At 56.9% G+C, this 25252-nt stretch overlaps 2 protein-coding genes across 8 annotated transcripts; one reads left to right on the top strand and one right to left on the bottom strand.

Annotated features, from left to right (window-relative positions):
• The first annotated feature begins 1783 nt into the window (after positions 1-1783).
• CLCN2 (chloride voltage-gated channel 2) lies at positions 1784-16359 on the top strand. 2 transcript variants are annotated; one of them, XM_038583558.1, is made up of 24 exons: positions 1785-1941; positions 4191-4347; positions 4509-4640; positions 4996-5124; positions 5212-5345; positions 5452-5529; positions 5623-5701; positions 5826-5951; positions 6076-6160; positions 6251-6352; positions 7648-7732; positions 7871-8026; positions 8412-8481; positions 8709-8819; positions 9030-9243; positions 9536-9669; positions 9921-10093; positions 10212-10326; positions 10520-10593; positions 10815-10874; positions 11021-11059; positions 11440-11544; positions 15526-15612; positions 15743-16359. In XM_038583558.1, the coding sequence occupies exons 1-24, from the start codon at positions 1867-1869 to the stop codon at positions 15935-15937; spliced, it is 2715 nt and encodes a 904-aa protein (XP_038439486.1). In that variant the 5' UTR covers positions 1785-1866; the 3' UTR covers positions 15938-16359. The 2 variants fall into 2 exon arrangements, 1 of the variants encoding a protein (XP_038439486.1); XR_005383798.1 differs by lacking the exon at positions 15743-16359 and having other exon boundaries at positions 1784-1941; positions 11426-11544.
• FAM131A (family with sequence similarity 131 member A) lies at positions 16276-25000 on the bottom strand. 6 transcript variants are annotated; one of them, XM_038583560.1, is made up of 6 exons: positions 24805-25000; positions 22393-22535; positions 20081-20174; positions 19640-19822; positions 19353-19469; positions 16276-18044 (listed from the first exon to the last, which is right to left on the bottom strand). In XM_038583560.1, the coding sequence occupies exons 1-6, from the start codon at positions 24839-24841 to the stop codon at positions 17569-17571; spliced, it is 1050 nt and encodes a 349-aa protein (XP_038439488.1). In that variant the 5' UTR covers positions 24842-25000; the 3' UTR covers positions 16276-17568. The 6 variants fall into 6 exon arrangements, with proteins under 6 accessions (XP_038439488.1, XP_038439489.1, XP_038439492.1 ...); XM_038583561.1 differs by lacking the exon at positions 22393-22535 and adding an exon at positions 23555-23615 and having other exon boundaries at positions 24805-24958; XM_038583564.1 differs by lacking the exon at positions 22393-22535 and adding an exon at positions 23555-23612 and having other exon boundaries at positions 24805-24921.
• Between the last annotated feature and the right edge of the window lie 252 nt (positions 25001-25252).

Genomic DNA, 25252 nt, shown 5'->3' with positions numbered 1-25252 from the left:
CCGGGTGGCTCCGCCCCGGGGCGGGGACCCGGTTAGTTCCACCTCCAGCCGAGGCGGCGCGGCGTCTCGCTGTACGCGGAGGCTCGGCTGCGCCCTCTTGAGAGGCCGGGTCGGGACGCCTGGAATGCGGGCGGGCCTACCCCAGCCCGGGACCTTGATCCTTGGCCCGGAGAAGCCCGGCGCAAACCTTCCCCTGCTGGTCTGCGTGCCCGCCGAGGGCACAGTCCACGCGGAGGGCGGACGGGGCGGAACTCCGCCCCCAGCGCGCTGACCCTGCGGGGCGCAGAGCCCAGTCCCCACAGCTGGCACCGAGGCTTCCTAGCCGGGCCCGGGCTGGACCGGGCTGGACCGGGCTGGACCGGCTTGGCCCTGCTGGATGTCACCCGAGCCGGCTCCGTCCCGTTTGGGAATTTGCCATGATGTCACTATGGGGAAGAGGAAAGCCTGCGCTCGTCCCTTCCCCTGGTACAGCACCCCCCTACCACTGCCCTCTTCCCCGGGGCCCCACTCTCTTCCACTCCGCCTCTTCAGCCCGGCTGACGGCTGGCGTTTAACCCCATCACACAGCGCTGCCCCTGCAGCTTGGTACTACCTGCCCCCCCCCCCCCGCCTTCTCCCTTGGACGCTGATCTACGTGCCCCTTCAGGCTGGCACCGTCCGCTCCCACGGATACGAGCCCCCCCTCCTCTTGGGTGCCGCTCCTCTCACACTGCCCCTTCCTGGGCACCGCCTCTGCCTCCCGCGGGCCCCTCCATCCTGGTACTGCGTCCTCCCGCACACTGCCCGTGTCCTGGGCACCCGCCTCTCCCCTAACACGCTCTCTCCTACATTGTCCATCCACCCTGTGCTCACCCCACCCTCTGCTCCATCCTTCTCCAGACCCTGAGAGAGAACACAGATCCCCAGGTGGCGGCGAGACGTCAGCAGCTACTCGAGTTTCTCCTTGGGCCCCGCCAGGGAAAAACGACCTCTGTACCCCCACGCCCGCCTTCCAGGAGCCTCCTCGCCAGCACCTAGACATCTCTCCCCTCGGGCCTCACCCCTTCACCTTTCCTCCCTGTCTCCACCCCGTACACCCCGCAGGCCAGGTTGCTCCAGGTGTGACTTCCTAGAAGAGGAACCCTGGAGAAGAGGAGGAGGGAAGAGGATGAGAGACACGGGAGGGTCTCAGTTCCGAGCATCACGTCCTCACCCCCGCCTTCTGGGCCTAGCGTCCCCCTCCGAGTCCCTCCAGCTTTGCTTCTCACCCTCGACGGAGCAGAGAGGGGCCTTGCGAGGCCCGTCTGAGCCGCTGCCCGCCCCCCCACCCCCACCCCCAGAAGCAAGAGAAGGCGTCACTCCTGAGAGATTGAGCCCAAAGGGTGTGATTTAGACGGCTTTGCCGCCCCGGGCCCCAGGCCCTCCCGAGCCCCAGCCCCTCCCGCCCCTCCCGCCCAGGCACTGGGCGCCACCGGCCGGGCCCGGCCCATCCACGTGCCAGCGGGCCCGCCCCCTCCGCCCCCGGCGCCCCCCTCCGTCCCGGGCCTCTGCGCCGAGGGGGCGCAGCCTAGCACGTTCCAAGCGCCCCCTGCCGCCTCCCGGGTGCCCAGGAGGCCGCTCCAACGCAGACCCCCGCCCGGCTGGGCCGGCCCCTGCGGATGGGCGGGCGGGCGGAGCGGCACGGAGGGCACCGCCCCCGGCCCGCCCGCCGAGGAGGGAACGCGAGCGGGAGGCTGAGCCAGCAGCGCCCGCCGGGGCCCGCCGCACTCTGCACTCGGCCGCCCGGGCGGCAGGGACGGGACGGGTGCCGGCGCGGGCTCAGCGGGCCGGGGACAGTCCGAGCCCGAGCCCGAGTCGCTGCGGGAGGCCGGAGGGCTGTAGGCGGAGATGGCGGCCGCTGGGGCCGCGGCGGCGGCGGCGGAAGGGATGGAGCCGCGGGCGCTGCAGTACGAGCAGACCCTGGTAAGCCCGGGCGAGTCCGCACGACGCTCCGGGACCGCTGCTCCGGGTTGCCTTGGAGGCGCGGCGCCGGGGGCCTGCCCTCAGCCCGCCCCGGCCTTCTGAGCTGGGGAAACCGAGGCTCGGGGGCCTGAGAGGCTGGAGGGCTAAAGGGTGGAAAGCTGCATCCAGCTGGGGCGGGGGCCTACGGAACGAGGACGTCAGGTGCTTATCCCAGGTGTCCTTCCCTTCACCACCCCCACAGAAACACATCTTCTTTGCTCCTCCCCTTTCGCACCTGGGTTGAGGTCTTAGCACCCCACCACCCCTCCCCAGCACCACTCGCACCCTTGAACTTCTCTCTTCCCTCCCATCTCCACCACCCTAGACATTCCCTCTGCCCCCACTAAGTGCGTGGCACTACGCTGTAGGTAGAAACAAGAGTGTGTGAAAAGACGTTCAGACCCAAATTAACCCCCAGCCCTGACCCCTGGGGAGCTGGCAACCCCGCCTTGGCAGGGACCCTTAGGGATTCTCTGGGGGGGGAAGGCGGCCTGCCACCCTAGGATACAGGAGCTTTCTGGAGGATGTGTCAAGCAAGGAATGGGTGTGGAAATTGGGACCTTTGTCCATGCTAACTCTGGGTATCCAGCCCCCACCCACCTCAGGGGTGTTCCTTGACCTCACTAGAAGCAGGGGTCCTGGGGTTTTGAGCCGACTCATGGCCACCACTGTAACTTAGTGTTCGAGAAACATTTTGCCCCTTCTTGTGTCACTGGGCAGAGGACCCAAACTCTAGGAGAGGGAATGGGCCCTGTGGCTCCTCTTTACCAGCTTGGGTTGGAATTTGTCCAGGAAGGAGGCAGGGAGGGAACATCTCCAAGAGGAGGGGTCCTGGGCTGGGGCTGTGGCTGGGAGGTGCCCCATTATAAGAGAGGGACAGGATGAAAGGATGAGAGACAGGTGGTAAAGGTGGGGGTGGGGCAAGAAGTGGGGGACAAGTCTTTGGGTAGGGGGGAGGTGTCTATCAATCGGCACTGGCTGGGAATGGGGCTTTAGTCAAAGAAGCCAGGCACCTGACCTCTGAAATGGTGTGTATCTGTTGCACCAGCCACATCTCCACCTCCTTCGCCTGGTCTCTATCTCTGGAACGGATCCTCAGGGTCACGCTCTCTCTTGAACACGCTCTGCTCCAGCCTCTCCCCCTTCTCCTTCTAATCCCTTTGTCTTTCTCCCGCACACTCACCTCCCCCTCCTGCACCGTGTCCGCCTCTTTGTATTCTACTTTCTTTCTCTCTTTTCCTCCTTCCTTCTTGCCCTCTCCTCTCCTCCTTTCTCTTCTCTGCCCCTTCCTCTGGCCTCACTTTTCGCCCTTTCTCCTCTCTCTGGCTCCCTCTCTCTCTCTCTCTCTCTTTCTCTGTCTCTATCTTTCCCTCCCTACTGCCCCCCCCCCACACCAACCCCAGCCCCAACAGGAGCCCTTTGTGTCCCGAAGCTCTGCGGGTGGCAGCCGGAATCTACTCCTCCCCACCCCCCAACACACGCCCAGCTTGGCAGGTCTCGGCAGCGACTCTCCCGACTCTCACCCCAACAAGTCACAGCCTGGCCATCAGCCTCTGCCGGCCCCCAACCCACCACTGGGCTTGGGGCAGCTGCAGAGTGGGGCTGAGGCCACCAAGCGCTCTCCACCCACCCAGAGACTTGACCACTCCCAGCTGGGCTGGCAGGCTGGTGGGGCGGGGGCAGGCACTGGAGAATAGGGACAAGGGGATTAGGGTGGGTGGGAAGGGTGCAGCTGAGTTGGTCACAGGCTAGAGGCCCAGCAGGAACGTGATAAGGATTGAGGCCCCGCCTAGGCCGACTCAGCTACCCCCAGTTCCCTGAGGCCCTCATTGTTACCCTTCTGTCCTTGAACATCCTTATTCTCTGACCTTCCCTCCTCCCACTTTCGGACTGCCTAGGTTTTTCCATCTTTTCCTCCTCTGGGGCCTTCCCTCCCACTCCTCCTCCATGCTCCCCGGCAGGCCTGGGAGAAGAGGACTGATTATTCTGCTACCCTCAGCACTGTGCCCTGTACCTCAGCTGTCCCTGTCCCCTCCGGCCAGGACAGCCCCCAGAGTCTGCAGTGTGCATTGTTTCCACACCCCAAGCCCAAGTGGGGACTGTGGATTCAAGAGGAGGCATAGAATGTGGAGGCTGGGAGAAGGGGAGTTAGTGCAGTGGCCCCCACTCCGCCCACATCTACTAATGCCCCCATCATCTCTATTGCTCAGATGTATGGCCGCTATACTCAGGACCTTGGGGCCTTCGCCAAAGAGGAAGCTGCTCGGATTCGCCTGGGAGGGCCTGAGACCTGGAGGGGTCCACCTTCTTCTCGGGCTCCCCCGGAGCTCCTGGAATATGGACAAAGCCGTTGTGCCCGATGCCGCAGTGAGACCTGGGTTGGGGCAGGAGACCTGGCTGTGCTGTGCTGCGTTGACAGGGGCCATAGAGCTGCCCACTGGGAAGTTGGAGGTTTTGGGGGGAGGGGGTGCGCAGAGGTAGGAGCACTTTTGTGCTAGCCTGCCCATTCTTCCCTTCCCTGCTCACAGTCTGTTCCGTACGCTGCCATAAGTTCCTAGTGTCCAGGGTTGGTGAAGACTGGATCTTCCTGGTCTTGCTGGGGCTCCTCATGGCTCTGGTTAGCTGGGCCATGGACTATGCCATCGCTGCCTGTCTACAGGGTAAGGACAAGGACTGGCAAGGGGAAGGCTGGGAGGAACCAACCTGTTCCCTCCATGCCACGCTTGTCCAAGTATCTTGGCTACTTGGTCACTGACCGTGTTCCCCAGCCAGCCTGACTGCCCCCTCCTCAGGCATAATCACCGCCACGCCCACAGGCCACAATCTTCCTGCCGCCCCCTTACCTAGTGTGATTTTTGTCCCAAAGAATGCCCTCCAGGGCCCCCCTCAACCCCTCCTGCCCAGTTCTCTGCGATTGGTATTCCCTAGGACAGCTTGTCATATCAGTATGCCCCAGTGGCTAGGTGGGGACTGGGTGTGTGCACTCGGGCCTAGCAGCTCGTCTTCTCCCCACAGCCCAACAGTGGATGTCCCGGGGCTTGAACACCAGCGTCTTTCTCCAGTACCTGGCCTGGGTCACCTACCCCATCGTCCTCATCACCTTCTCAGCTGGATTCACACAGATCCTGGCTCCTCAGGCTGTCGGTACAATAAAAGAGAAGGGGAGGGTAGAGATGGGACCCCTTGAAATGGGCACAGCAGATGATTCTCCTGGAATTATAACTTCTCCAGGGTCCGGCATCCCTGAGATGAAGACCATCTTGCGGGGAGTAGTGCTGAAGGAATACCTCACCCTGAAGACCTTTGTAGCTAAGGTCATCGGGCTGACCTGTGCCCTCGGCAGTGGGATGCCCCTTGGCAAAGAGGTAACCTCGGGTTGGGGCATAAAGGAGTCCCTCCCAGTGGAGGAAGAACACAGACCAAGGTCAGGGTGTGTCCCTTACCCACTTACAACCTGTCCCCACCCCCCAGGGCCCTTTTGTGCATATCGCCAGCATGTGTGCTGCTCTGCTCAGCAAGTTTCTCTCCCTCTTTGGGGGCATCTATGAGGTAAAGGGGAGCCCGGGGTGGGGTAGAGGGGAGGGGTGGGCTGCCAAGGCTGTGCTGATGCCCGTCTCCAACCACCACTACCACTCTTGCCAGAATGAATCCCGGAACACAGAGATGCTGGCCGCTGCCTGTGCCGTGGGAGTAGGCTGCTGCTTTGCGGCACCTATTGGAGGTAGGCAGTCAGTGGAGCCCCCCAGCTCTGCCCTTGGAAACCCCTCCTGTGCCTCTCTCATCTGGCCCTGAGTCCTTAGGCCGGGCCCAGGCCTCAAGTGGCACTCTGCCTCACCCCCACCCAGGCGTCCTATTCAGCATCGAGGTCACCTCCACCTTCTTCGCCGTGCGGAACTACTGGCGGGGCTTCTTTGCTGCCACCTTCAGTGCCTTCATCTTCCGGGTCTTGGCAGTCTGGAACCGTGATGAAGGTTGGGGTGGTATGGGGTGGTATGGGGTGGGGGGACCTGGGGAATGAGGAGAGCCCCTGAGATGGCTCAGGTGGGGGCCCAAACACAATGTCGGTCTCCCTCTGCTACTCTTCTTTCCTTTCAGAGACCATTACTGCTCTCTTCAAAACCCGATTCCGGCTTGACTTCCCCTTCGACCTCCAGGAGCTGCCAGCCTTTGCTGTCATTGGGTGAGGAGCTCAGGGAGCCGGGGTGCATCAGAGAGGAGGAGGTAAGGAAGGGAAAAACCCCTTTTACCTCAATCCTTCTTCCCTCTCCAGTATTGCCAGTGGCTTTGGGGGAGCGCTCTTTGTCTACTTGAACAGGAAGATTGTCCAGGTGATGCGGAAGCAGAAAACCATCAACCGCTTCCTTATGAAGAAGTGAGTTGGACCTGGGCTCCTCTCTAGTCCCCTTTGGGTTGTGCAAGGGTCACAGTGGGGCGGGAGGGCCAATGACAGGTGAGATGGCAACTAGTAGTTAAAAGTGCCAGTTAAAGACGGTGCTTCATTGAGAAAATCAGCCAGTGGTGTTTCCCAGGATAATTGAACATTTAGGGTTTTATATGGATTATCTCAAAATTGGCACTTTGGGTGGGTTTTTTTTTTTTTAAGATTTTAATTATTCATGAGAGACAGAGAGAGGCAGAGATACAGGCAGAGGGAGAAGCAGGTTCCCTGCGGGGAGCCCGATGAGGGACTCAATCCCAGGACCCTGGGATCACACACCGAGCCAAAGGCACACACTCAACCACTGAGCCACCCAGGTGCCCCCAAAAATTGGCACTTCTAAATTTTTAGTCAAGGCAGTTTAGATTAAACAGTAAGACTTCCACGGGGCACCTGCCTAGTTCAGTCAGAAGAGCACACACAAAAAAAAAAAAAAAACAAAAAAAAAAAAACAAAAAAAAAAAAAAAAAAAAGAAGAGCACACAACTTTTGATCTGAGGGTTATGAATTTGAGGCTTATATTGGGTGTAGAAATTACTTAAAAATAAAATTTAAAAACATATATATTATAAAAGAAGACTAAGCCTTCCTTAGGCTCTGGGCCTGGCCAGATGGCAGCACTCCCTAGAGAGTGTTAGTTTTCCTCCTGTTGAAGCACAGAGATGGGTGAGATTTTTTTTTTCTCTCTAGAGCATAGCTCTCTCATTTGTGACCTTGAGGGTTAGGAGTGGGGAGGCCTGGGATGTGACTTCTGTTGGGACTGACGTCCTTCAGAGAAAGGGCAGCCCACTGAACCTGCTCCCTGTGGCACCTTTGGTCAACTTCACGAGTGACCCCAGCTTTTCCCCAACACCAACCTTCACTCTAAGTCACCACAGAGAAACACAGAGGCAAAAGCTTTTCCACACTCACACAATGCGCCCTTCAGCTGGGGCTTCTGGGAGCATGGGGAGGAGTCACAGCTAGGAGGTGTCCAAGAGAGGGCTGGGGGTGGAGGGTTTGGACTTTCTGCTACCTACATAGGGAGTCTCGAGCCAACAGAAAGGCATCCTTGAGGCCATCATGTCATGAACAGCAAAGGGGATCTTCTCTCCCAACTGGGTGCTTTTATGTAAGAGCTGAGACTCTACTGTGATCTCAGCCCTGAGGTATGTGAGGGCACCCAGCCTATCACCAGTCTGTAGTAGGTACACCACCCATGTTTGATGCTGTGAAACCTACATCCCTAGACGCCTGCTCTTCCCGGCTCTGGTGACCCTGCTCATCTCCACTCTGACTTTCCCCCCTGGCTTTGGACAGTTCATGGCCGGACAGGTAAACCCAGGCAGAACGGACACTTGTGCTTTCCCTTGGGGTACATCGCTTCTAAAGCCAACGGCCTCTGTTCTCCTGTGGGCCCCTTCCCTTCATCCTGGCTGTTCCCCGGGCTGAGGCACACCTGTTCACCTATAGCTCTCACAGAAAGAAACTCTGGTCACGCTGTTTGACAACCGGACATGGGTCCGCCAGGGCCTGATGGAGGAGCTAGAGCCACCAGGAACCTCACAGGCCTGGAGCCCACCACGTGCCAACGTCTTCCTCACCTTGGTCATCTTCATTCTCATGAAGGTAGGGCTCCTTCCTTGTACATATAGCGGATGCTGACCTGGGCTTACTAGGTGCCAGACACTGTCCTAAGCACTTTCCACAGAGTCATTCCTTCTAAGTCTCACAGCAGTGCTACGAGAAAGGTACTGCCGGTAGCCCCGTCCTAAAGATGGGAAGTCCAGGCACAGAGAGGTTATATAATTGGCCCAGAGCTAGATGACAGAGTGAGATTTGAAGCTAAGCCATCTAGTTCTGGAGTCCTCACCCTTCCTTCACCTCTGGGGAATTCTGGGAGAGCTGGGAGTTTGTGGCTGATGAGAAGCAAGTTAGGCTCCTCCAGGTGGAGCTGGGGACTGCCTGAGGGTTGGGGGTGCCTCTGCCTGTTTGAACCGCCTCCTGCCTGCAGTTCTGGATGTCTGCACTGGCCACCACCATCCCGGTGCCCTGCGGGGCCTTCATGCCGGTCTTTGTTATCGGTGAGTCCACAGCCACCTCCTCTCCAAGCCTGCACCCTCCCCACCCGCTGGCCAGCCCCTCTCTGCCTGGGAGCGGGTTTTGGTCCAGCCTCAACCCCTACCCCCTGCCTGTCCCCTGTACTGAGTGACCCACTGGCCCCTCCCCCACCTTCTGACCCTCTCTCTTCCTAGTGCCCCTGCCCTCCCCCTCCACTACCTGTTTCTCTTCCCACCCCCCATCCCTGAAGGAGCAGCATTTGGGCGTCTGGTGGGCGAAAGTATGGCTGCCTGGTTCCCAGACGGGATTCACACTGACAGCAGCACTTACCGGATCGTTCCTGGGGGCTATGCAGTGGTGGGTGAGTGCTCCAGGTCCCCTTGAGCCGCCACCGTATCTGAGGTTCTGGTGCCCCCTGCTGGCAGGAACCAGCCTTCCCTCAGCTGCAGAAGCCAGTCCCTCGCTCTGTCTACACTGGGTGAACCTGAGGGTCCTTAGAGGACCATCTCTGGGTGGGGAGGGTCATGTGAGACTTGGGCAGCCTGAGGAGACTGAGGGTGGCTATCTCCAGGGGCAGCTGCACTGGCAGGAGCAGTGACACACACAGTGTCCACAGCCGTGATCGTGTTCGAGCTCACGGGCCAGATTGCCCACATCCTACCCGTCATGATCGCCGTCATCCTGGCCAACGCCGTTGCCCAGAGCCTACAGCCCTCACTCTATGACAGCATCATCCGGATCAAGAAACTGCCCTATCTGCCTGAGCTGGGCTGGGGCCGCCACCAGTATGGAGGGCTGGGCGACAAGGGGGGTGTGGGTGAGGGTCAGAAAGACCCCTCTCAGACCCACCTCCAGCAAGGTCCTCAGACAGTGAAGCTCTACGACCATCCACCTTGCTCCCTCCTAGTCAGAGCTGCCCCACCCACACCTGATCAGACTGAAAGCAGAAATACTCCTTGGCTCTTAGCCCTGGTCCCCATGACCTCTGGGGCCTTCCTTATGGCCCTGGCATGGTGGTGCTCTGGGCTACCCTCCCATCCTGACCACAAGCCAAATGCTTCCTCTCTCTGCCTTCAGGCAGTACCGGATGCGAGTGGAGGACATCATGGTGCGGGATGTTCCCCATGTGGCCCTCAGCTGCACCTTCCGGGACCTTCGGTTGGCACTGCACAGAACCAAGGGCCGCATGTTGGCCCTTGTAGAGTCCCCTGGTGAGACCAGGAGGGGATCCCAGCGCTAGGGGCATCTCTCAGGGTTGCTTCTCAGGAAGGGGGAGGGAGCAGGAAGCTCAGAACCAGTGTCCTTGGTTCTAGACGGAGCAGGCCAGCATTTGCCAGCCAGGAGTTCCCTCTGGTGTGTGGCCTATGTCCAAGGCCACACTCTGGGTGTGAAAGAAGGCCAGTGGGGGTGGGTAGGAGGACCTCATCCCCAGATCCTGAGTCCTCCCACCTGCTCTATCCAGAGTCCATGATCCTCCTGGGCTCCATTGAGCGCTCGCAGGTGGTGGCGTTGCTGGGGGCCCAGCTGAGCCCAGCCCGCCGAAGGCAGTACATGCAAGAGCGTCGAGCTGCCCAGACCTCTCCACCATCTGATCAGGAGAGTCCCCCTAGCCCTGAGACCTCCGTCCGCTTCCAAGTGAGGAGGAAAACCCCACAATCACACACACTTCCTGAATGTCATGTAGACTAATTGGGAGGGCAACACAGAGGTGATCTGGGGCTCTAGCCTCACCGGCCCCTTCCCGCCCATGCAGGTGAACACAGAGGACCCCGGTTTCCCTGCAGCCCGGGAAGAGACTCACAAGCCCCTGAAGCCTGCTCTCAAGAGGGGGCCCAGCAATGCCATGAAATTTGGGGAGAGTCCCACAGGTGAGCCTGTCCCCCACTAACAGAGCTAGAACACGGCCCCTGAGATTTTGCTTGAGCGTATCCCAGGTAAAAGGCTGCCCAGAGGGCCGAGGGGTAACACCAGGACACCTCTCCTCTTGCCCTCCTCACCCGCTGGTCCCCTCCCTCGAAGATGACATGCCCCCCGCTTTCTGCCTTGTGTTTGGGACCGCAGGCAGCATGGAGCAGGCAGGCATTGCCCTCAGGAGCCTCTTCTGTGGCAGTCCACCCCCCGAGGCTGCTTCAGAGGTGAGTAGTTGAAATCCGTCTCTTTCTTTCCAGCTCTCTGTCTCCCTGATGCTGAGACCACCTCTCCATTTACCCTGCAAAGCCTGCCTCCATTCTCCCTGCCCTCTGCCCTCCTAGATGTCAGCTCTGTCCCTGCTGCATGCCCTTCCTCTCAGCCCCACTGCTTACCCTCACCGCCCTCCCTGTAACATCAACTCCTCTTTTCTCTGGCTCTAAACAAGTTGGAGAAGTCAGAATCCTGTGAGAAGCGCAAGCTGAAGCGGGTCCGAATCTCCCTGGCGGTAAGTGCTCCCTCTCTTCCTGCAGTTTAGGATCCCTAGCCGGGTAGGGCTGGGGGCTAGCAGCATAACCCCACGCTGGGGAGCAGATACACCCACCTCGACCTCTCTTCAGCCACTAGCTGCCAACCTCCCTCCTTCTCTTCTAGAGTGACTCAGACCTGGAAGGCGAGATGACTTCTGAGGAGGTAAGGTGTGACTGGACTCTGGCCCCTCATTTTTCCTGGCAGTGTTCAGTCATCATCTTGGCTGCTGTCCCCATGGGAGGGACCGTGGGGTGAAAGGGGGCAGGCCAGTTTTCAGGGAGGTAAGAGAAGCTATTGGCCCCATCCCTCTTTTTTTTTTTTTTTTTTTTTTTTATTTATGATAGTCATCACAGAGAGAGAGAGAGACAGAGGCAGAGACACAGGCAGAGGGAGAAGCAGGCTCCATGCACCGGGAGCCTGATGTGGGATTCGATCCCGGGTCTCCAGGATCACGCCCTGGGCCAAAGGCAGGCGCCAAACCGCTGCGCCACCCAGGGATCCCTGGCCCCATCCCTCTAATCCTCTCAGTCTCATCCTCTCAGATTCAGGAGTGGGAGGAACAACAGCTAGACGAACCTGTCAACTTCAGTGACTGCAAGATTGACCCTGCCCCGTTCCAGCTGGTGGAGCGGACCTCTTTGCACAAGGTAGGGTCAATGGCCAGGGGCTGGCCTGGGCTCTCAGGAGCACAGGGTGGGGATCTAGGTCTTCCCACAGCTTGGGCTCAGGCCAGTGTGTGTGTGGTAGGGGAACAGAACAGCAGAGGGTGGGCTCTTTGCTGAGATGTTTTTCAGACACATCACCTCAAAGGATGGGAAGCCAGGAGCCAGGGCCCCTTAGCCTCTTCCTGCCTACCATGGAGCCAGGCCTCATTTTTCCTCTGCTCAGCCTTGCCCCCGGGGAACTCTGGACCAAAACAGCAACAAAGACAGGGTTTGAGCTGGGTGGAAGCCAGAAGGCCAGGCGAGGGTCAGAGCCAGGCGGGAGGCTGCCAGCACCCAACAAGGCTGATACACTCACACTGAAAAAAATGGGTGAGAAACAGGCAGGATAAGAAAATCTAATAAACAAGCTAACAAACATCCAAGTAGGGGTGGGGACACTGCAGAGAAGAGATAAACAGAGATGTGAAACACCCAGTGGGGGGCTTGGAATGTCAGACCCCAGAAAGTCTGACTTAATGTAGGCCAGAAGAAAACTGGTAGGGACACAGGAAAATCGCTCAGTAGAAGGGCAAACCAGCCTGCAGAAGTGGGGAGAAAACTTGAGTGCAGACAGTTTGGAGGGTGGGGCTGACACTGGAGAGCAGAGGGGACTCTCCAGCATAGAGCAGGGGCATCATCCAGGCATTTTCAAACTTCCATGCGAAGGCAGGGAATGCAGGCAAACCCGGCAGGGTGCTGGGGTAGAAACCAAGCGTTTTAGCTAAATTGTTGACAGATTGGACGTGTGAGCCTCCAAGACACGGGGGCTGCCAGCAGTGGAGGAACACTCCCAAGGTCTGCAGCTCTGGAGGTGCAAGCTGTGCCTAAGAGCCAGCCTATCTCGGACAAGAAGGAGCTAGGCCAGAAAGAACAGGGCACAAAGATACAGAAAAGCAAAAGGTAATTAAAAAAAAAAAAAAAAAACAGCAAACGGCAATAAAGGAACTTATAAACCTTTGGGTAAAGACCTCAGATCAAAGTAGGGAACTACAATGCAATTGCAAGAAAAAAATATATAGGCCTGAGAATACACTAAGTTTTTATTTAAAGCCTTTCTCCCTAAGACCACTGCAGTTTTTCTATCATCTTACTTAGTCCTCACATATCCCATAATGATGATAGGGATAATAACGCCATTTTTTTTTAGTGTTTGCTGTGCGCCAGGGACTTGCTAAGCTCTTCACATGTTTAATCCTCACAACTGGACTGTAAAATAGATATTGCGATAGTCCAGTTGTATAGATAACACTGAAACTCAGAGAAGTTAAGCAAGTTGCCCAAGGTCACACAGCTAGTAAGCAGCACTATCAGACTGGAATCTAAGACAGTCTGACCCAAAAGCCTAGGAACTTAACCTCTTTAATACCCTGAGAGACTGAGGCAGTGAGGAGGTCACTTGCCCAAGTCAGTACAGCAGAATGAAGCCCAGAGCCCAGATTTCCTGGCCCCAATCCCAGGATTCTTTCAGAGGGCCGTGTTGTTGTCCCTCTCCCGTCAATTCACTGTTCCCAAGCCCAAGATGTGCAGGCCCTCCAACAGGCTCCCTGGTGTCTAATTAAAGTGAAAAAGAACAAAGTAGGTGTTTGTTACAAACTTAAAAATTAGAGGAAGAGAAGAAGCCTTTGAGGAACTGGCTAACAAAAGTACAAAGAACTGGAAGTGATAAGAACATAAAAGATTAGAATTCAAAATGTCCTTGCAGGCCTGAAGAATCAATTAGTAGTAGCCCAGTCAAGTTCAGGAGGAGAACATTCAGGCTGAGAGGGAATCCACTGGAAACTATTTAGGAACCTGGGAGACTAGAGCTGGCCAGCCATGGCAGCTAGATGCCACATTCATCCTGAGGCCACCTACAGACAAGCAGTGGAGGCTAGGGTGCCAAAGCTAGGCCAGCTGGGCTCTACCCAGATCCTCCGTCTGCCGTGCATTAGGTAGCTTTGTAGCCTTGGTGAATTTCTTAGCCTATGTTTCACTTTCCTTATCTGCAGGATGCGGATCAGAGTGCCTACATCATAGGTTTTTCTTTGGATGAAGGACTTGATACAGGAGATTTACAACAGTGCTGGCCATAGTAGGAGTTCAATATATGTAAAGGACACCGAGAGGTGGACAGCAGGGTGACTTGAGAAGGCAGTGTAGCCAGGGAAGGGTTGAAGTGTGTAAGAAATTGAGGTCTTCAGGAAAAGAGTGATTATGGGAGGCTGGAAGCTGGAGTGCCTGGCTGAATCTGAGGCTGGAAGGACCGGCTGGGATGGCCTTGGGAAGGGACTTGTGGCCATTCTGGGGAGTCTGGGCTCTTGAGAAAGCTTGGCAGAGCCAAGTTGGAGGGGAGACCAAAAACAGAACCAGTGAGGGTGCTATGGCCTGGTCCTGGTAAGGATGGTGAGGGAGTCCGACAGCCAAGATGTTGAGGATGATCGGCAGATCGGCAGCACTTGGTGACTGCCCAGGACCAGTGGTTTGCAAACCAAAAGGCATATAAGCCTGCCAGAAGCTCATTCTCATTAGGATTGTGGAGAAAAAGAAAAATCCAAGGAATGATTTAATAAGATGCTTGGAAGAAGATAGAGGGATTATTAAATCATAAGGAGACAAAGCTACAGAATTACTGAGACAAGAAATCTCATAATAAAGATCTGTTTCCCTCTGAAGTCAGATGAGGAAATTAAAGGAAACGTGTAGCACATAGGATTCAAGTTGGATATGAGGAAGTACTTGCTAACCACATGACAGTTACGATAAAGGTATTGAAGGAGCACAGAAAAATTTAGTCTACAACTGAACTTCTGCCTTTAGAAGTATTGTCATGCCTTAGCTGGAGACTTAGGAAAGTTCTGGAAGTCCTCTAATAAAAAATTTAGCAACTGTTTAAGAAAATATTTTTAAAGCTTTAAGATGGTTATAATGAGTGCTGAGTAACTGGTACTCAAAAAGCTGGGTTATTAATGCCCATTTTGATTCAAACACTAAGCCAAGAGGCTTACAAACTCACAACACTGCAATAAGTGATAGGCCCCAAACTCCAGGAACTGCTGTGTCAGTAGGGTGTTTTTCAAGACATCTGGCCCAAGAAAATCTACTTAGACTACAAGGGGAACTAGTTGACAATTTCTGAGCCCTGGGGATTATTACATTTGAAAATTGAGGCAAGAGTCCAAAACAAGAAAAACATGGGAGGATGTGGATAGCTGTTACTTCCCTGGACTTCAAGCTACATCTCAACAGCACTTGGGATGCTGCTTGGGCCCCAGAAAAGGCAAACTGTATGCAAGACAGTGTTTCAGGCCATGACTGAAGTGTCAGAGCCAGGGTGAAGGGACACTTTAACTGCCAGACAACTGGAGGCAAACGGGAAGCATGTGTCAGCCACAGAGTCCAGGGCCAGTACCCTTAAAGGATATGGAACCTCCCTCCTAGGTACCTGTGTGACTGATTGGACATCTGCACAGGACTGGGGCTTTGCTTCCTCCTCCTGTGGTGTGTTAAAAAAGCTCCTTCTGGAGCTGCAAAGTCCCTTCACCCTGAGCCTCATGCTGCCTCTCCCATAGAATGGGTATCATACTTCCAACAGGACTGAAATCAATGGCTGACTTCAGAATGACCTAGCCCAGTGCCTGGCCAATCATTAGATGTCACGTTTGAACAGTTGCTCTCTCCTCCATCATCCTCCTAACATGGGACAAAGAATCCTTTCTCTGTTTTTCCATCAACATAAGCAACATAAAGATTCCCACCACCAAGTTTCTGAGGCCTGGCTGCAGAAACATTCTCATGATTCTTTTCCCTCCAGTGGTCATCCCTTCCACCCACCATCTATGGCACCCCTCCTGTTCCCCACTCCACCTGTCCTGGGCCCCTCTGGCCAGTAATTTAGAACTGTCCCCTGGCGTATGACGTCCAGTGTGTTTTCTCCCAACCCCGCAGACTCACACCATCTTCTCACTACTGGGAGTGGACCATGCTTATGTCACCAGTATTGGCAGACTCATTGGGATTGTCACGCTAAAGGAGGTGAGATGATAATAGCCATCAGACCATTTCTGCTTCGAAAAAGTCATGTAGGCTTGTGTCCAGCCCACCTGGGGGTGGAGTCTGAGCAAGGAGCTCGGAGTCCGTGCACCTGACCCTCTCCCCTTTCCAGCTCCGGAAGGCCATCGAGGGCTCTGTCACAGCACAGGGCGTCAAAGTCCGGCCACCCCTCGCCAGCTTCCGCGACAGTGCCACCAGCAGCAGCGACACAGAAACCACGGAGGTGCATGCACTCTGGGGGCCCCGCTCCCATCATGGCCTCCCCCGGGAGGGGAGCCCTTCTGACAGCGATGACAAGTGCCAATGAACCCCTCAATGGGTGGCCTGAGATGACAGTGGCCATGGCTGTTGGCCCATCCTGAAGCTCTCCTATTCCTTCTGCCTTGGGAAAGGAGGCAGCTACACTAAAGGCTGGAGCCGTAGCCCCCCTTCCAGGCCTGGGGTGCTAAGTTCTTCCTCCTGGTTCATCCTACCTGGAATCTGACCCAGTGCCCACCTGCAGCAAGTATTCCATGGGCAGGAAGATCAGCATCCCCCTGGCAGGATAGGGGTGGAGTTACTTGACCCCTGAGCCCCCTCTGAGGGGGAAAGGGGTAGAACTAAGATGGGTTTATACTGGAACCTCCTCCAATGACCAGATGTATATAGAGATTTACAAAGATTTTTATATTAATTTAATAAAACAAATTCTTAAATAGAACAAAATAAACACCTAATGAGCCACTTATATATAGAATGCCTGTGCCCATCAGCTCTTGTTCTTACCTTGGGCCCTCTTATCTGCCAAAGCCTACAAGGCTCCAAATTCTGCAGCTACCCACACCCCCCTACAGCCCATCAAACTCCAGAGCTCACTGTGTAGAATACAGGATCTACAGAGGCCTCCACTGCTTAGTTATCAATACCCTAGCTGGGGCAGAGGCCCTCGGTATTGTAGCTTTGGCCTTTCATTCAGCCAAGAAAGACACTACACTCTTCCCTCCCCAGGGACAGACACTCCCACATGACTGTCACTTGTTGGCACGATTCCTGCTCCTGCCCCAGCCGGGCTCAGGCATCAGCAGACAACTGCCCAACCACCCGTGTGGCCCCCTTGTGGCCCTTTCTGGAAGAACATCAAAGTCCCAGCTCTGTAGCAACCCAGAGCCTCCCCTTCCTTCTCCCAGCTCCACTCTGAGAGCTCTGTGAATGGGGCAGGCAGGCAGGCTGTGAGCCGCTTGGACTCTGCCCACACACCCTACAAGGGGCCAGTAAAAGGGTGGAGGGCACATGATTTCATCAATCCAGTGCCTCCCAGAGAATATCCGACTGAAAGAACAGACCAAAACCCCTCTTTCTTTAGGAAAAAGAAGAAGATTTAGAGATGATGGAGAGGCGAAGCACAGCACGAGCCCAGCTAGGCGAGGGGCCCTTGGGGGACGGCTCAATCCTAGGCTCCAGGAGGGTAAGAGCCAGCCCGCCCTGGGGTAGGGGTGATTCTATCAAGCACTGCACATGGACTCAGAGGTGGAGAGAAGCAGAGAAGAGAGAGGCATGGGGGAGGGGGAGGAGGGGCCGGGCTCCCTCCCATTCCACCCCACAAGGCCCAGTCACAACCACCCCCTTCGGGGTTCACATCATCCAAGGAGGAAATGTGTATGTGGCGTTTTTGATTTAAGAACATGAACATCACTGTCTGCCACAGCTGTAGCCATGCCCCAGGGGCCCCGGGCAACCCCCGGCAAACCCCAGGAGTGGGGGCAGGACATGCGCCCCCAGCCTGGCCCCTGCCTCCTCTCCAAACACTTTCATGCAAAACACACAACGGAGGAGTGAGTGCTCCCAGGAGCCCTCTAGGCTTTGGAGCTCTGCCGGAAGCCTCCAGCCCGCACTTGGGCACAGAGGCTCTGCCCCCAGCAGCAGCAGGGAGACACATGCCGCCACCAGGCATGATGTGGGTCACTGTTCCTCCGGCTGTGCCTCATCCTCGTCTAAGGACACCACCCCAGAAGAAGCTACATCAGAGGCTTGCCGCTGCCGTTCCCAGCTGCCCACTGGCGGCGGACAGAGAGGCTGACAGTCCTTGCAGGGGGCTGGCTCCTCCTCGGCGGGGGAAAGGCAGGACTCCATGAGGGGCGAGTTGTAGAGCGAGTCCTGGGCCTCCAATGGGCCCAGGCTACGGAAGGCACTTTCCCGGCTGGGGGGCAGTTTGGCGAGGAGCAGCTCGTCGCCCAGCAGCTGGGAGGCCAGGCGGGCTGGGGAGCCCAGCAACCCGTCCTCTAGGCTGCACAGACTGGAGCACAGGGTCTCTGGGGACACGGTCTGCGAGCAGTCGCTCTCAGGCTCCACAGAGCCCTGGCGCATAGGCCTGGAGAATCGGTGGCCCGTGAAGAGGTCCTGGAGGTGGGGCCCCAGGGGCAGCTGCCCAGCCATATCTGCAGAGGGAGAGACAAGAAGAGAGCCCTATTAGCCCCATTTCAACTGGCCAACCTGGAAGCCACGTTCTCCCCACACCACCCCTAGCACTGGGAGGAGCTGAGTAACTTTGGGCATGTCACAACATCTCAGTGCATCCATCTCCTTTATGGTAAATTGGGGAATCTATTATACCTACTTATGGGGTTGTTGAGAGAACAAAAGAATACAGCACACAGTAAGAAAGCAATAAATGTGGGGATGCCCTGCACGGCCGTGTGCTGGTGGCTCACACACAAGGGGAGCCCATCCAAGGCAGTGAGTGAAGACTGGAGTTCAGCCCACCCTTCTGCTCACCAAGCAGCATGGCCTAGCTTGGGGCTGTGCCCGCCAGAGAAAGAGGTGCTTTTTTTCAAATTTGCACAAAGGTTCTACGTGGGGTAGTAGTGGCCTTGGATAAATGTTAGTTATTATCATTATACCAGGAGTCAAAGCAGGCCTGGAACTCAATCAACAAGAACATTTGTGGTTCAGGGCTCTGTCTTGGCCTCAGGCATCCCAATCAGTCACCTCTGGACCACAGCAGAAGTCTAATGTATTGCCAGTCTGCTCTGCTGTACTGCCCTTGGAGAATCTGTTAATTAGCAGGAAGGGTAGGGGCTGGTGGAGGCAATCTTCAAAGGCAAAGAAGTATCGGGGGTGGGGTGTTGTGAGGCATGAGCCCAGAAGCTACAGAGAAAGTCAGCCATGTGTTCTGGGAATGGGAAGATGAAAGGAGGGCCGTGCACAGCTGCACAGCCCCGCAGCGTCCCCTCTCTCTGTGAGCATCGGCCCAGAGAAAGGCCCAGAGGCAGGTCTCGGATGGAATTCGAGGATGCTGAGCCTGAGCCAGCATGGCCCTGTGGGCAGTCCAGGCCCAGCACGCCTTCCTGTTTGCCTGGGGCCATGGCCCTGTGAGGCACTATGCTGCCGCAGCTCATCTGTGCTGCTGCAGCTGGCCAAAAGGCCGCCCAGGAAGGGAAAGGCAAGGCACAGCAGACTCTCCCAGAGATGCAGCTGCATAGAAGGTGTCCGTGAGGTCTCTGGACTACACGGCCCAATGGCCCAGAGAGACAGAAGGCTCAGCATGTACATGAAAGGAACTCTTCCATTTCCAGCTGCTGACTGCTCACCCAGGAGCATGGAGAGCCCTCTTGCCCCCAGACTGTCAGCGACTGCGTGGCCAGGGTCTGTTCCCACCCTCCCCTTCCAAAGGCTGAGCTCTGAATCACAAGGCCTCTCAGGCAGTCTCACCCCAGCTGGGGGTCCTAGCATTGCCTACCCCTTACCTGAGTCAGTTCCTCCAGTAAAGTCCTCATCATAGGATTCATCAGTGGAGTCCTCACCATCCACTGAAGACCACGCCCGAAGCTTGGCTTCTGCAATGGCAAATTGCTCAGCCACTCCTGTCAGGGAGGACAAATAATTTATTAGCAGAGAAGGTTCACCAGCAGAATTCGTTAGCTGAAGAGCTACGACGACGAGGGCTCAGGTTGGAGACAGGAAAGAAAAGAGATGGGCGTGTGGAAAGAGCATCCCAATGACAAACGTGTAGCTGACCCTTTCCTGTCCCCACCTGCTGCAAAGCGAGCCTCTTGTTCACCCTCACTGAGGTCCGAATAGGAGGAAAAGGCTGATTCCAGGGCAGCAGGTGAATCACTTGGCTTGCTCCAGCCCTTCCACTCAATAAGGTGAGCCACTCGGCCCTGGGCCATGGCCGTGGGCTTGGTCACGTGGTCCTTCACCACCTGAGAAATACCTGCAGGTGGGGCAGAAGGAAGAAGCCTGGTTAGGGCACAGGCCAGGGAGGGCAGTGCAGGGTGGTGGTAGCTAGGGTCCACTCGTGCCTTTGGATGGGAGGAGGGAGCTGAGATTCCTCTGAGAAGGGGAGGAAGAGGGAGATCCCAGCAAGAATGCACAGGATACAGTCCCCGGGGGTATGTGCAAAAGGAAGAAGGAGGGACAAAGTGGGCCAGAGGTATGGCAGGGCGGGGTGGTGGTGGTGGGGGTTGCGTACCATGCAGGGAGGATCTGGCCAGTGCAGCAATCTCCTGGATAGTTAGGGCTCTCCGGGACTTGGGCAGCATCGCGACTGTGTCTCCAACATTCACCTTGGGTGACAGCATCAAAAGGTCAGTGCTCCTCTGACAGCAGCATCCCCCTACATGCCCATGGCCCACCCAAAGTGTCAAGGGGATATGGAAGCTGGGAAGGGAATGTCAGGGCAGTACTTAGGTCCCAGTGGCCACTGAGATACGTAAGAGGGAGAGTAAGAAGTCAGGATCAGCAAGCTATGTCCTCTAAAGGAGCAACAGAGATTCAGGCTGACCCAAAGGAACAAAACTGTAGCTACCACCCCCACCGTCCCAGCTCCCAGAGGGAGGGAGGGAAGGATGGATGGAGGGAGGGTGGGCGGTTGGGAAGTCAAGAACCATGGAAGGGGGCCTTTGAGAAGAAAAAAGGAAGGGATGCCATAGGGAATCCTATGGCATCAAGGACTTCCCCCAGGTTCTCTCCTCTTTGCCCCTCTCCTCCTCTCAATCTTCAGACATCCCAATCTCCTAGCTGTTTCTACAGCCTACCACAAACTCAGCATGACCCAAACCAAACCCAACCCCTTTTCCCACATCTGGCCCTGCTTCCTGACTTCCTTGCACTGCAACACCCAACCACTCTGCCCATTCAGCCTAGTTCCCAACCTCAGCATTACCATGAACTCTCCCTAAGCTTTTCTCCTCCCTGCTGTTCCCACTGCCACTGCCCTCCCTTCCTTGAGCCCTCAATATCCCAGGTCCAGATGAGCACCATTGTGCCCCCTCAAGCTCTTACAATTCCAGGCGCTTCTCTCAGCCTAGAACTAGAACGTTGTGTAAGTGTTCCTCTCACTCCTCCCTAGAGCTGGCTGGCTCTCATCTTTCAGGTCTTGGCTGAAACAACACTCCCTCAGAAAGGTCTTCCTGGCCATCCTACCAGGTGTCCATCCTCCCTCTGTAGCAAGTCACCAACCTCTATGAACATACCCTGTGTGTATAATCATGGGTCTACTCCATGTGTTTCCCTATCTCTCATTGGTCTCCCTTACTGGTCTCTAGCCCTTGGAGGAATTTGGTCTCTTTTGGTCACTGCTGCACTCCAGCATTTAGCACAGTGCCCAGTACAGAGTAACCTTTCTAAATACATAGGCTGAATGAATGAGGCAAAGTATAAATGTAAACAATTTTCTCCAGAGTGCAACTGGTCACATGTCCCTATTTAAAACCTTTTCCGGGCTCCTCCACTGCCCAGTGAAATGCTAGCTTCACAGCCAGGCACTGAAGGAGCCCACTCTGTGAGGGCCTGCCCCTTTCCAGGCCTTGGAATCCACCATCTGATCTTCTCTGCCCAAGAAAACCCCACTTCCACCTTCCCTGTCAGCAAACAGCCCTCCTGCCTCCAGCCAAAAGAACCCAGCTCTCCCCTGGGCTAAGAACGCCATCCTTGCCTGACAAAATGCTCCCTACCATCTAAGGCCTGACTCAAGTGTCGCCTCTTATGTTTTCAGTACAGTTTTCTCTGTCTCTTCAATACCCCACCCCACCCCCACCCCAGCATTGCCCTCGCATCTCTCCTGAGGGATCTCGGGATGGCAGGGCCTGACTCTGATTTACCTGGGCTCCTTCCTCCACTTGGCACCTGGTTCAGTGTTCCCTGGCAAGCCTCGCAAACGTTTGCCTCAATGAATGAATGAAATCGGAGATACGTGCCCCCTCCCCGGAACTGTCTAGCTCTCCAGATCAGGTTCCCACCCTTCACAAGAAGGGCCCCACCTGCTCGCTCCCTTGACCTCAGGCCCACCCTCTGCTCCCCTCCCCCTCCCTCCCCCGTCTCAGTACCTGGCTTACAGGGGCCCCAGGGTGGCGCCGTTAGCTTCCGGCCAGGCCTGGGGGGAGGAGCACCTGCTGGGTGTTTCCTGGCTCGCTCTCCCTCCCTCCCCTCACTGCCCCCAGCCACCGCCATCCGTGCCGGCGCTCCGCGCAGCTGCGGCCCAGGCCCAAAGAAAAGGTGTGTGTCTCCCTGGCAACCCATCACCATGCAACAGGGTCTCCCGGGATACGGCCTGGGATGCGCTGACGTCAGCGCCCAAGGCGCGAGCAAAGCCCGCCCGCTGGCTCCACGCCGAGCCGAGCAGACCGGCGCGGGGGCGGCCTTGGGGCCCGGCCGGCCGGATAGCGCCTCCGCTCGCAGGAAAAGGGAGCCAGAAGCAGGCTGGCGAGGCGGGGGTGGGGGATACAGATCCCCTTCATGTGAATGCGGCCCCCCTTCCCCCTACCAATACCAGGGGCCCAGCACCTCTGGCAAGTCCTGGCTGTCCACGGAGGAAGGGCGGGAGGACCGGCTCCAGCCTCGGAGGGTCCGAGCAGATCCCAAGGAAGATAGAGAGAGGCCCCGAGGAAGTTCGATCCACTCCACAGCCCAAGCAGGGTCCGAGGCCACTGAGGGGTGGGGGAAAGGCTGTTCACCTGGGCTCCCACTAATGTCAAAATCCCCATTTTCATCCGGCGCTGCCGTATCATTCTCCTCACCCCTCCCCCACCTCCCAGGATATCAGCAACCACCTGGTGCTCTCCACAATTCTGAAGACCCCTATCCTACATTCCTGACCTTCAGGCCCCTGGGGCCACTGTGTGGCAGCCCACTGGGCCCCTTCCTCTGGATGTATTTTGCCATCAGAACTCTAGGGATGAAACCTAAACTTTCATAAATTCTGAAAATCTTGGGTTTTTCGGCCAACCCATTCATTCATCTTGGAAAGCACACCACGTTCTTCCACCACCACCACCATCACCACCGCCATCCTTCTCCCCACCACCACCTTGGATCTTTTACAGGCTTGGTGCCTTCTTTCTCTTGGTCTTTCCTCTCGCCAGCATCAGCTGGTATGCAGCTCTTTTCTCTTCTGACAAATCCATTATTTTTTCTTACTTTCACCCCCTCGTCCCCTAAAGCTTTTTTCCTGATGCCCTGTCTGGCCCCGGCCTGGTTGTTCCTGTTTCATCCTGGTTCCCAAGATCTAAGCCAGAGTAATTGTCCTTTTGCCACCTGAGCATCCTACTTCTCAGCTTCCCCTCACCTCCCAGATCACATCTACATTCCCTGGTCTCACCTCTGCGACTTGTCTGACAAGTCCATCGTCCTCCAGGCCCTTCACGCTGCCACAGAAACATTTTGCCCAGCACAGAAATCATAGGCATGCTGGCTGTGTTGATGCAGAGAACCAAAAGCCCAGAACCGCTCCAGGCTCAGCTCCCAGTTCTATTCTTATTTTGGCTCCGGATGCTGAGCCAGTCCCCTCCCCACTTGGAACCTGTGCCTAGTCACATAAGGAGAAGACTCCTTCCTCTTGGCTTTGAGGAGGTGGGAGTGCAAGGGACCCAGCAGAGCTCTCTAGAGCTCAGGGAGCTGAGGCCCTTCCCCTAGACAGTGCCAACAGGCAATGTACATCACAACTGACCTTTAGCTGGAGCAGCCGTCTCTGTCCCTGAGCCTCAGCCAGCTGGTGGTCCCCAGAACTGCTACCAACCAGAAGGAAGACACAAGGTTACAGGCCATCCCTGGCCCCCAGCTGGTACCTAATCAGGGCTCTCAAAGCCAGTCCTGAGGTCAGCCAAACCCTCCCCTGACTACAGGAGAGAATGACTTCCTGAACTCCAAGCTTTAGCAGGGCCAGAGGGATCAGAGCAGTCTGCTGCTTCTCAGCTTCAAAAGTCATGAGGTTAATTTAGGACTACAAATCCCAGAATTCTTCATGGGAACCCAAAGAAAGTACAAATCTCAGCCAGAGTCTTAGCTCCAAAGAATCTTAAGTACAAACCACACTAAGACCTGTATGACTAACCACCTGCTCTGAAAGCCCAGGACCCATACCAAACCCAGCCCTCAACCTCACAAGTGAGTCCCCGCCTGGCCTTAGGCTTGGAGAAATCCATGACCCTTAGGTAGGCTGGTGGACCTCAGATGCATAGCGCTGAGGCCAGGCCCCAACGTGCACCACCATCCATAGGAACCAAGATCCAAGCAGCAGGGATCGCCAGTTGTAGGAAGCCCTAATGGCCTCTCTGTGGGCTCCTCTTTCCCACCACAAGGTAGGATGATTTTGTTGGGAGTGGGGGAAAGGAACAAAAACAGTTATTATGGTGATCATGTGCTCACAGGTGCCCCAAAGGGGGCCTCAGTCCCCTTCATCACTCATCTGATTCTGAAGGAAGCAGTTAAGTTTTAGCCAAAAAACTCCATAGTGGGGTGCCTGACAGGCTTTGCAGGCTACCTTCTTAAGGGGGTTGGGGCACAGCTTAGGAGAGGCAGGTTCCCAGCAAGGGCCACTCCCAGGGCACGGGAGAGGAAAGGTGTGGGCCGCGGGGGCGGCGGGTGTGTGGGCGTGGAAGGCCAGTGGCCGTAGACAACTTGCCCCTCCCAAGGCTGTGCGCGCCTCCTGCCCCCCTCAGCGGTGTGAATCCAGGCGTAAAGCCTACGGGTCTACACCGCAAAGCCCAGAAGCAGGCAGGCCGTGGGAGCGAAGCCGAGTCGATTCAGCCCCCTCCCCGCTCGGCTCGCTCCCTCCTCCGGCCGGGCCCGCCTCCCCGGTGCAGGCTCCTCCCTCTCCCCGACACCGGCCCCCTCCTCAAGGCCCCCACCCACCGGCGGCCCGCGCACCGGGCAGCCGCAGCCCGACTCCCCCACCGGAGCCTGGCCTCCGCCTCTTACCCTGACCCGCCGGACTCCGAGAGCCGATGCAGCCCATGGCCGGGCACCCAAGCACGCTAGCCCGCGCTCGGGGCCCGGGCCATCGCCTTGCAGAGGGTCGGGCCGCGGCCGCCGCCGGGGAGGGGAGAGCCCGCGAGAGGGGAGGGGGTGGGAGCCGCGTCCGCCGCCGCTCCCCGGAGAGGGAACCGGGCCGGTGACGTCAGCGCGGGGGCGTGGCCACCCGCGTCACCACCCAAGGCAGGCGGGGCGAACGCGTCACGGCCACGCAGGGGCGGCCTGGGGCCGAGTCCGGAAACACCGGGTCCTCTCCTCCCAGGCCCTGGGGAGCCACCCTGAGGGAAGAGGGTGCGCGGGAGCTCATGGGCGCGGGCTGCCCGGCATACCGCGTTGGGGTCAGACTCCTCGCGTTCAGCCCTTCTTGCAGAGGGGACCTTGAAGCCATAAAGGC

This window comes from Canis lupus, chromosome 34 (genome assembly GCF_011100685.1).
Source record: "Canis lupus familiaris isolate Mischka breed German Shepherd chromosome 34, alternate assembly UU_Cfam_GSD_1.0, whole genome shotgun sequence".
Taxonomy (NCBI): domain Eukaryota; kingdom Metazoa; phylum Chordata; class Mammalia; order Carnivora; family Canidae; genus Canis; species Canis lupus.
The sequence above is the reverse complement of the archived record's forward strand: the minus strand, read 5'-3'. Positions and strand labels throughout refer to the sequence as shown.